General features: G+C 36.9%; 1 protein-coding gene across 7 annotated transcripts in view; it reads right to left on the reverse strand.

Annotated features, from left to right (window-relative positions):
* Nucleotides 1-12,380, reverse strand: part of Spt20 (transcription factor Spt20 homolog) — a 444,696-nt gene that overhangs the window by 235,208 nt on the left and 197,108 nt on the right. For all 7 annotated transcript variants that reach the window (XM_090405995.1, XM_090405992.1, XM_090405994.1 and 4 more), the window contains exon 11: nt 8,660-8,716. In XM_090405995.1, coding sequence (XP_090262121.1) covers nt 8,660-8,716 — 57 coding nt within the window. The remainder of the gene's footprint in view (nt 1-8,659; nt 8,717-12,380) is intronic.

The following is a 12,380-nucleotide window of genomic DNA, read 5'->3' on the forward strand; positions in this document are numbered from 1 at the left end:
TCTTCCTGTACTTCCTTAAATTCTAACTGCTGACTTACAACTCAAATACAGACTAAGTATTGCTTGATATAATACCTCATTAACACCATATAACTGTAGAGTTTGGAATAGCTTCTCTCTTCGCACCTTGTCATATGCCTTTTCCAGATCGACGAAACTTAAATACAGATCATTGATATATTCCCATGATTTCTCAACTATATGTCGTAAAGTGAAAATCTGATCCTGACAGTCTCTATTTGGCCTGAATCCAGCTTCTTCACCAAGCTTCTCTTCCACAATCCTTCTCAACAGCTTCTCAAGTATACTTGCATATATCTTACCAGGAACACTGAGTAATGAAATGCCTCTGTAATTCTCACATTCAGTTTTATTTCTCTTTTGATATATGGGTACTATGAGAGCTCTACTCCAATCATCTGAAAGTCGTCCCTCTGTCCAAACCTTCTGAACTATGCAATGCAGCCACTGTAAGACTTTTATACCTCCATACTTGAGCATTTTTGGTTGAATATCATCTACTCCTGCTGCCTTTCCACATTTCAGGCTTTTGATGGCTTTTTCTACTTCAAGTATGGATATGTATTCCTGAGTGCATGCCTGGTCAGTGTTTTTTACCACTGTGCTGTCATCACTGCTTGTTTCATTTAGCAGTTTTTCAAAATAATTACTCCATACTTCAAGGATATCTTTTTCTCCTGTTTTCATGTCAACTTTTTCATCTCTAATTTCTTTTACAGCACTCTTTCCTCTGTTTCTGAGCTTCTTCAATAACCTCCAGAATATCTTACCACCTTCTTGATATTTATTTTCTATGTTCTTGCCAAAGCCCTCCCATGACTTTTGTTTCGCCAGTTTTACACAGTGTTTAGCTTTCTTACATCTGTCTCTGTATTCTCTAACCCAGCCAAGGTGGAGGAGTCAAGAAAGGACACTGTTGAAGCCTTGCCGGTCCCAAGCCCGGAGAAATGGGGAGGGTTAGTGAGGGGCCGACCACCCTGTAAAAATATGTCTGGTTATGAAACAAGCATCACAGAAGTCTCGGAATTCGGATGCTTTTATGACAATGATTATTAATCATTTGGGGACCTGGAACATATGCGGTTTGATAAAAGAAGGTGCTCTTTTTAATGTGACGAATGTCTTACAACAGTATACAACTGGACTGTGTGCTGTACAAGAGACTCGTTGGCCGGGCTATGGCTCGACCTGCAATCAGTGGTATACGCTTTACTATAGTGGTGACTAAAAACGCAGTTCCAAGGACTCTTTGTCCTCTGTCGTGATGACAGAGGACAAAGAGTCCTTGGAACTGCGTTTTTAGTTAGTGATAAATTTTTGTGTAATATTTTAGATTTTAAACCTGTGAACAATCGGCTGTGCACTATTAGAGTTAAGGGATGTTTTCAAAATGTATCTATTGTGAACTGTTATGTACCTACAGTGGAGAGCTCGGAGGAAGCTAAAGACTGTTTTTATGAAGTGCTTGAGCATACCTGTGCTAATGAACCGTCTTATGCCATCAAGTTAGTGGTGGGAGATTTCAACGCGAAGCTGGGGAGAGAGTATGCATGGTGCCCTTTCCTGGGTAGTGAGAATCTACACAAGGAGTGCAACGATAACGGAACCCGACTTGCAAGTTTCACCTCAGCCATGGGATGCTTTGTAAAGAGCACTATGTTCGCACACAAAGACATCCACAAGCAGACCTGGAGATCACCGGATGGTAGAACAGCTAACCAAATAGACCATGTACTAGTGTATTGGCATCACCACAGCTCCATCTCGGACGCGAGGAGTTTCAGAGGAACAGACGGAGATAGCGACCACTACCTGGTAGCCTACGATTTCAGGCACAGAATTGCGGTTAAGAAGCCTTCATGTCCTACCACATGACCTGCATGGGACTTGGACAAGTTGAAAACAGCGGAAGGCAAACAAGCTTTCCAGTTAGAGCTGCAGAACCATTTTGAGGAGCTACAGGAGGAGGAGGAGGGTGATCTGGATGGGATGTGGAATACCATCAAAAATACAGTCGTGTCAGATGCTTCGAGAACTGTGGGAAAGAGAAAGAGAAGAAGAAAGGCATGGTTTAATGGAGAGTGTGAAGAAGCTGTAGCAAAACGAAGGGAAGCACTATTGAACTACCTAGCGGACAGCAGGTAGAAGGCTGCATATGAGAGGGTGAGAAGAGTGGTGAATACATGTCTATGCAGGGAAAAGCAAAAATATCTTAGTGAGAAAGTGGCCGGCATAGAGAGAAATAGGGTGATGAATAATGAGCGGGAAATGTATCGGACGATCAAAGCCATGCGAGATGCCCAGACACAAGCGGCAACCATAAGAGATGAGAGTGGAAATCTTCTAACAAACTCAAAAGACGCCCTTGTTCAGTGGCATAGATATTTTGAGAACTTGCTGAACGTCAAAGTTAGAATGGCAATACTGGAGAAACATACTCCTTACCAAACTGCTGAACCATATATTGAAGAGTCGATGCTTAGTGAGATTACTCATACTGTCCACATGCTGAAAAATAATAAGGCTCCAGGATTGGACTGCATTCCAGCGAAGCTTCTGAAGAATGGCAGGGACATCCAGCTGGAGCATTTGCACCGGCTCATCTTGTTACTCTGGCAAGAAGAACGGCTGCGGGACGAGTGGAAGGAGTCGCCGATCACCCCTGTATATAAGAAAGGAGATAAGTCTCAATGCGGCAACTATAGGAGTATCTCACTGTTGATGACTGCTACAAGGTGCTGTCTAACATCATGTTAAGAAAAGTGTCTTGGTGACTACCAGGCGGACTTCACGAGGAACCGTTCTACAATAGACCAACTCTTCATGCTGCGCCAAGTTTTTGAAAAGTGCTGGGAATATAACCGGGAAGGCCATAATATCTTCATAGACTTTTCTAAAGCCTATGACTCAATTATACGCCCAAAAATGTTGCAGGTGTTCAAAGAACTGGGAATTCCTCGAAAACTTTGAAAAATGGTGCAGGTGTGTGTGGCTGGTTCGAGAGCAGGAGTAAAAGCAGAAGGTGACCTGTCGTACCCGTTTCAAATACAGACCTGCGTGAAGCAAGGTGATGGGCTTTCTCCGATTCTCTTCAATTTAGTGCTGGAAAAAGTAATTAGAAGTACACAGCAAGTGGTGGGTGGAGTTGACATGGGGTGCAAGTCAGGATTCTTGGCTACGTGAACAACCTGAACGTCATGGTGCATCAACGAGATGATGCAGTGGCATTGGTTACTGCCATTGAGAAGGCTGCAGAAGATATTGGCGTGAAGATAAATGCCGAGAAGATGAAGTACCTTTTCATGAGTCACCATACTGCTCAAGATCTAGAGGGAGCTGCTCAGTTTGGGAGGGTAAAGGAATTTAGGTAGCTAGTGTCTATCGTGACTGAAGACAACAAAGTCGAAGCATGTCCAGAGTTTGGTGAATGCTGCGAATGTGGCCTGTTACCAAGTGCATCCCCTTATTGCTTCACGTATACTGTCTTGGACCACAAACGTGAGACTATACAATACAAGACTCTGATTAGACTGGTTCTCCTCTACGGTGCTGAAGCGTGGACTCTCACAGTGAGGCAAGCCGACCACTTGAGTATTTGAGAACAAGATGCTACGAGGTATCTATGGAAGGGTCATGGCAGACGGTGTCTGGAGGAGGCGGTCTAATACTGCCATACATGCTTTGTATAACTCAGCAGACGTCTTGATGGAGCTGCGAGCCCGGCATCTTCAGTGGCTGGGGCACCTTCATCGTATGGGCCCCGAAAGGACTGCGAGACAAGTGTGGGAGGCCCGATCCCGAACAGGCAGGCTGCCAGGGAAAACAAGGAGCTGGGCGGATCAGGAGGAGGAGAACCTGCAGGTTCTCAGGCTGGAGACCGAAACATGGCAGATAGTCGCAGAGGACCATGCCCAGTGGTATCACGTGGTGCTTGAGGCCAAAAGTCCCAGGCTGACAGCACCTAGATAAGTCAAAGTAAGTCAAGTCATTCTCTAAGAGCACAAGCTGACTTATTTGACAGGAACTTTTGATATGCTTTCTTCTTTTCCTTCACTGCCTCTTTCACTTCCTGTGTCCACCATGGAGTTCTGATTTTTCTATCCTTGCAGACAACCTCACCACATGCCTCTCTGGCTGAATCAATCAGGGTTTTCTTCAAGGCTTGCCACTGAATCTCCAAGGTTTGGTTCCTGTTCTCAAACTCTTTCATTTTTTTTCCCAATAATCTTTGTGTATTTTAGTCTACGGCTCACATCTGAGAGCTGCTCAACTTTTATTCACTTTAAAACTTTCTTACATGTTATTCTTTTCAATATGAAATTCAATTTTATCCTGCTCAAGACTAAATAGTGATCACTTCCAATTTCAAATCCTCTGTACACTCTAGTGTCCTGCACCAGAGAGAAAACATCACTATCAAAATAAAATAGTCAATAAGACTTTTCTTATTTCTTGCCTCTTCTCTCCATGTGAATTTGTGCACATTTTTATTATTATTATTATTTGACACATCCAGGGAGTCCGAGGGAGGGCACCTACTCTACAACTCTGTCTCCACCAACTGAACGCAACCACCACCTTGTTTTTCCACAGACCATCATAAACACCCATGCCCACAGCAGGATTCGAACCCGCACCCTTTTGGCTGGAGAGCGGATACACTAACCACTCGGCCAGCCAAGCTGGCTGGCCAAGTGTTGGAATATTGTGTTAGTAATAATCAGTCCATGTCCTGAGCAGAAATCTAATAATATTTGCCATTATTATTAGCTTTGCTCTTTTCTCCAAATTTTCCCAAAATATTTTTGTATGTCTCACAATTGTTTCCTACTCTGCTATTTAGATCCCAACAAGGACCAACTTTTCATTTTTCATTGTGTGAGTTGCTTTCTCTAAAGCCTCAAAAAAATTTCTTCACTTCTACCTTAGTAGAACCTTCTGTGGGACCATGGGCACAAATACGTCTCATTGTCCAGTTCCCCATTCTCATATTTGCCCAAATCACTCTACTTGACACTGCCTGCCATTCAAGAAGATGAGCCTCGTATTTAGTGTTGAATACTATGGTTACATCTTCCTTTCCTTCATTGTCATTGCCCGAATATAACATTTTGTATTTATTGCTCAGAAAGATCTCACCAGTTTTTGTCTTTTTTTGTTTCAGTCACTCCTATTATGTCGATCTGGTACTTATCCAATTTCTCAGCTAGCTCCATTTCTTTGCCATTCATCCTTCTTATGTTGATAGTACCGATCTTGAACTCTGGTAATGTTGTGTTGCGGTAAGTTTTAGGATTTGTTACAGTAGCTGACTTTTTGCTGTTTGCCCTGGTTCCCTGGCAAAAACAATGGGGGGGGGGGCCTTGTTTAACCGGGCGACGCCCTAGCCTGCATGAAATTCTGTCATGTTGTACCATCATTTGAAATTTTGGTTTAAGCCAATAAGAATACAATTTGGTCGGCTAAATCCCAAATTGCCAGCCCATCCTCGTCCATTCAGTATCCGGGTAGATACCTAAAAGGGTGCACCATGAGAAGGTGAGGATTGGACATTAGGTCAGAAGCCCTGGTCGGTTCTCTGCATTCCTTTGAAGGCTATGTGGAGGTCTCCTTTCAGTTATATAGCTTTGATCCTTAAGCACCCCAAGATGGCATGTTAAATCTGGAAATAGACAAGAGAATAAGCAAAGCTGGTATGGTGGGTAGCCAGCTGAATAAATTTATCTGCAATAAGAGAGAAATTAGCCAAACACCAAACTAGCAGCATAGAAAAGTGTTCAAATCAGTTTTAAGTTATGGATCTAAAAGTTGGGTTAGAAATAAAGCACTTGATCAAAGACTAGAGACCAGCTATGGGGGTTCTGAGGAAAATTATTGGAGTGAACTGATGGCATGAATGGCAGAATCGTATTAAAAATTAAGATATTAGAAAGAAACTTGACACTATTTGCATTCAAGAATGGTGTCAGCAGAGCTAATCTAAGGTGGTACAGCCACTTAAATAGAATGGGTGAGGAAAAGTTAGCAAAACAGGTGTTTGATGTCAAGATGGCAGGAGAGAGATCCAGAGGAAGACCCAGGTCTAGGCGGATTGATTCGGTCTAAAGTGGCTTAGAAGCATGAAATGTTAGATATGACAATATTTGAGTGCTTATGAGTAATAGACTGATTTATAAATTTTTGATAGGCGATTACTAACAATGAAATCTTAATCATTTGTTGCTGTCATAGTAACCTGAACACCCTATGGGGATACATATCAGGAAATTGATGATGATGAATATTCAAGAGCATGTATGAAGAGCTAATATAAGAGGGTATGGTCACTTAGGAAGAAAGTCAAATAAGTAAAAATAGATGTTTGAAGCAAAAATGTAGGAAAGAGGCCTAAAGGAAGACCAAGATATAGATAAATACATTTTTTTTTTTGCTGCTGTTCCCACTCAAAGTTGGTAACTCTATCTGTAGACGTTCACTCAGTACATAATGCTATAAAAACAAGATGAGCAAATCAAAATCTTACTGCTAATGCTATTCTGAAAGAAATTCATTACAGCAAACTATACTGAGGTTACTATGCGTATGCTGTAATGAGAGCTATATATATAACAGAATGTGAATGAGATGTGGGTTATATTATTTAAAAATCCTAGTCTACAGAAAAATTACAGAACTTTTACAGGCCACTTCATATCTAAAATAAACAGGATATTCAATATATGAAGAATATAAACATGTTTTTAACCACTTTGCTAATAATGTTTAATTAGTAATAAATAAATAAAAGCTTTATTGTTTAAGAAGCAAACAATTTTATTACCACTAGAAGGTTGGTAACCTACATCTCTTGGTAAACTAAATAAACTACTCCCCCCCCCTTACTTTCAAACCAATGTAATTTTAATTATTGTCTAACAAACTATGTGGCAAGCTCATTAAAATAGCTTTTTTATCCTTCATCTGGTAAGGATCCACAAAAATAGCCAACACACACACAACATCATAATGCTGGTTAATTTATTACTTTGTTTTTATTTTAAATTTAGAATCTTTAAATCCAATGCCTTCCAAAATATATTTCTTTCATGGTTTTATATATATGGGAGAATATGGGATTGGAATATAAACTACTGGCTTGGATAAATTGGTAGCTAATGGGCAGGTATCAGAAAGTGATATATGGGGAATATGAATCTGCCAGATTTAAGCTAACCAGTGGTGTGCCCAGGGATCGGTCCTTGGACTATTATTTAATCTATACATTAATGACATTGGAAAGGGACTGACAAAGATTTTCAGTTGTTTGCAGATGATGCAAAGATAGGGCAGAGCAATCAGAGATACTATACATATGCAACGTTTACAGCATGATTTGAATAAACTGGAAGTGTAGGCAAACAACAATGGCTATCAAATCAATTTTAGTAAGTGTAAAGTTAAGCATTTTGCATGATGCAATATCCAACAGCATATTATATTGGTGGGATTATTCTTGGAGTAATTGATGAGGTTAAAGATCGTGGAGTTAAACTTCAACTTACTAGGATAGAAAGTTGAGTTTAAGGTCACACAGCGAAAATTGCAAATACAACTTAGAGGATAACTGCGATGTTGAAACAAACATTGATATGTAAGGATCATTCTGCCTCTTTACAAAACCTGATATGACTGCACTAGGACTACTGTGCATAGATCTGGAATTCCAAACGTATAAAGAAACTGTAGAAAGGCTGCAAAAAAAGAGTTACAAAGATGATATCGGGATTATGGAATGTAGATTATGAGGACAGATTGAGAATATGTGAACTGCAGATGCTGGTGGACAGAGGAAAGAGTGATATGACAGAGGTCTATAAACGATTCAGAGGGCATTATGGGATATTATCGATTGATAAAATTTTTCATTATATGGAAGATGGGTAGAGGGCAAGTTAACATCCATGGAAGTTAAGTTTGTGTGTGGCTAAGAAAGGGGTGAGAGCTAGATTTTTCTCTCACAGAACCATGAGTGAACAGAACAGCATGCCTGTTGAAGTAGTGAATGCATCTAGTATGAATGAGTTTAAGGAACGGTATAACAGAAGGTATGGTGATGTATGGCCTCTCTCAATGAGTTCTTGACTCCCTGGAGATCTAATAATATCTATCTTTTGATATATTGTTACTTATGTATTTGGTTTTCACTTTCCACATTGTTTTCCTAACTCGCATGATGTTTCAGCTCATTTTTAAAAAGTTCATTTAATATGACAATCATCCTGATCTTCATATTATCCAGGGATCATTTATTATTCTTTAGAATTTAAATCTTAAAATTCATAAAATAACTGATTAATACAATGCTACTTGTTAATAAAGAAGTTAGCTTCTAAAACAATAAAGCTTAGCTTTTATTTATTTATTTATTATCTTCCAATTTGAGAGCCACATGAAACTCATGTTTCAGAATATTTCAATTAGTATTTTATAAATATCAATATATAATACTGGTAATGGATCGACAGTGAGAACTAAATCAATTTCAGTGTTTTTAATAATCAGAATAACTTTATGTATGCTGTCAATAAGCAGGGTTCATATCTGAAACATTAAATAAACACAAAAGCACTAATTTTTAAACAGAGTAAGACAAAATTACCTCAATTATTTCAGGTGGAGATAATGGTACTTCTTTTTGTTTTCCAATGTCAGGCACCTGTAAAAAATTTTGTACATATTAAATTCTTTATATTTATCAATAATAACTAAATATATAAAGTGAAAATTTAAAAATATGTGATATCTCATCATTAAATTAAATTTGATTACATTTGTTTAGGTGTTATGTATTCTTATGTATTCTGGATTTAGAGTGTGATAGACATATATGGAAGAATAAATTGGGGTTTTATATTAACCCTCTAACTTTAGTCTTAAAAGTGATTACCTAAATCTTTCAGAGTGAAAAGCAGTCATTTTTGCTCAGGCTGGGATGAGTTCCCCTTCCCTCCCGGCTTCAATTAACTGTAAAGTTCATCTCTCTCTCTCTCTTCACTCCTCCTCCTCCTCCTCTGAATATGGTATCTTTGGTCTGCAAATACTAGGACTTATATTCAGCATGATATATCAGGAATCATGAAATCCCTAGTGACCACTGTTATTAAGTGGGAAAAAAGAAAACCACAGTATACAGGAGGGCTAATGACACCAAAACTGAAACAGAACAGTCCATTTAATCTGTTTAATTTGAATATTCATAATTCCTCAAGATGACAGAGGTGCACTAAACCACAGCTGTTCAAAGAATAAAAATATGTTTAACTTGTTCCTGTCTGTATCTCCTAAATTTTAGAAGTTTACATCATCTAGTGTCATTACACAGCGGCCAGAAAGACATACCTGCTTCCATGAAAACACCATCCTTCGGATGGCTTCATTCAAACAGATCAGTAGTTTAAAATGAAAAAATTCTTACACTACTGATAAAAAAAATTTTTTTTTTTAACTGAAGAAAAGATTTTTTATTTCATGCTCATATCATCCTTGCATATATGTGTGTGAATAAATGTGTATATGAACATTTTATGAACTTCTTTTTCTTCAACACTGTGCACTCTTGGCTTAATCACTTTTGAAAGTAAGAAATGAAATGGCTTAGTTTTGTGATTCAGTTGTATGAGGAAACTGTGTGGGATACCTAGTGACAATCATTTGAATACACCACATTTCATGCTTCAATAAATTAGTTGACTTATGTGTCAAGCAATCTTATAATGCAAAATAAAAACTGTAAAGAGATTGATATAATTAAATATATTTAATTCCCTTCCCCCACCCAACTTATAGTAATACAATGAGGTTAGGCTGTAATTTTTCATTATAATTAAATTCACTTATCTTTGTTCTCCAGAAAGAGAACGAAAATTATGTTAATAAATCATTTTATAAAATTTTGAAATTGTTATTAAAAAACAGTTTGTAACTTTAATTTATGTCATAAAATATTGCCAAACTACAGCAGTGTTTCATAATTGTGATGGACAATGCATGAGGCTAACAGTTTTCAAGTTCAAGAACTACACTTAATTTTGGTCAATGTATATAGACTTCAAAGTCAGGATTGCTCTCAGCAATAATATAGTCAATGAGAATTATTTGTGCCTATAGTCCCACATAAGGTTCTACTATGGAAGAAGTGGAGGATTTTTTTGATTCATTAAAGGATGCAACTGACACACACAAAACTTGGCCCTTGGCCTTGTGTGAAATTTAAACAGCAGAGTAGGAAATGATTACCAGACACGTAGAAATGTTTTCAAAAACTTTGGAAAAAAGAGAAAAGCTAATAATAATGGTATAATACCTGCTGAATTTCTGTTCACTACTTGAATAGCATTACTAACACCATATTCCAACATAAAGATGAGCACAAATTTACATGGAGAGAATACTCAAGAAATAAGAAAAGTTTCAACAACCACTATTATTGAGGGCAATATTTTCACACTGATTCAGGACACAAAGTATGCAAAAGATATCAAATAGGAAATAACCACCATTTAGTTTTGACAAGGAAAAAATTGAATACCATACTGAAAAATGTGTATAAGAAATTTTAAAATAAATCAAAGAGGTAAACTGTAGATTAGCAATTTTCAACAAGTGTCCTGCGGCACATTGGTGTGCCACGAGATTTGTGAAAACAAATTAATTGAAAGAAATAATGTCTTAATTTGCGCATTTATTTATTAGTATCTGATCTTCCATCTGCACCTGAAGCTCCCTTATTTACATTTTATGAAACTTACAGTTGGTGAATCAGTTTAAAATTGTGTGTTAATTAGCTTTAATCTTTTAGTAAGCGTGTTCACAAATAACTTCATTTAATTCTCTTATTTTTAACTGGTAAGAGTTTTTTTTTTTTTTTTTTTCATTCAGTTAATTTTATTCAATAGTATTCCTTTAACATGGATATTATATATTCATTTGAAAAAAACCAATAAAAAATTTTTTAAATAATTTTGAGTATTGTTTTTCTTACTCAAAATGTCAAAAATATAGTTTACATTTTTTGGGAGCAAAAAGGATAAGTAATTACTATTATTAATATCTTGTGTGTGTAAATCAATCAAAATTATGCCTATTTTTTGATAGATCAGCAAAAAATTAAAAGAATATATTTTTAGTGTGCCGCAGAATTTTAATAATTAGTCTAGGTGTGCCATATTATGAAAAAGATTGAAAATAATTGCTGTAGACTAAAATACAACTATTATTCAAAAAAAAAAAAAAGAAAAGAAAAAAAGAAAGAGCCTTAAAACAAGAACTAAACCTTGGAGATTCACTAAGAAAGTTAAACAGGCAGTCAAATAAAAAGAAGAAAGTCTATTGAAAGTGCCTGGCAGCAAGTTCAGCTTGTGCTCTGAGAGAACACAGAGAAAAAAGCAAAAAGCAAATCACAAATACTTTGAGTTGTTTTAGCTAGTTTAAAACAAGCTAAAACAAAAGTTTTGGTAAGACATTGGTAAGAACAAAGAAAATAAATATCAGGAAAGTAGCAAAATATTTTGGAAATTATTGAAAAAGCTTAGAAACAAAGGAAGAATCAGGTAAAAGGAATCACAGATAATAAAGGTGGCATGAAAAGTTAAGATAGAGATATTACAGATGCCCGGAGTAATTACTTTGAAAGACTGTTAAACAAAACAAGCTGTGGAAGAACAGTAGTAGAAAATATGCAAGAGGATTGGAAACATGAACACATATCAGAGGCAGCTGGGTAGATGACATTAAAAAAATAAAAAAAAAGCTCAAATATGCAACTATCATATAAGTTTTACAATGGCTATATATTATTCAGAAGGTCAGATCAAGGGGTTAAATTACAGATTGGAGTAAAGCTCTCATAGTATCCATCGATAAAAAGGAAATAAAACTGAATCTAAGAATTACAAAGGTATTTCCCTACCCAGTAAGATTTATGTAAATACTTGAGAAAAGGCTAAGAAAAATTGTTTGGAGAGAAACTTAGAGAAAAGCAAGCTGGAATCAGGGCAAATAAAGGTTGTCAGCATCAGATTTTCACCTTAAGACAATAGAATTCAAATTATGGTCATATAACAAGGATCTAAACTTAAGTTTTGTAGATCTGGAAAAGGCACGTGACAAAGTATAGTCTATATTTGAGTTGTAAGTCTGCAGTTAGAACTGAAGGAAATATAGGAAGATGGTGTGATGTTAAATTGGGTATTGGACAAAGGTATATATTAAATCTACTGTTATATATTAAATCCACAGGTATATATATTATCATTCATTATTTGTACTGATCACATTATGAAAATATTGCATTAAACCTGATATCAGAATCATATATACAC

This window comes from Typopeltis vanoorti, chromosome 16 (genome assembly GCF_054136105.1).
Source record: "Typopeltis vanoorti isolate ZY-2024b chromosome 16, IOZ_Tvanoo_1.0, whole genome shotgun sequence".
NCBI classification, from domain to species: domain Eukaryota; kingdom Metazoa; phylum Arthropoda; class Arachnida; order Uropygi; family Thelyphonidae; genus Typopeltis; species Typopeltis vanoorti.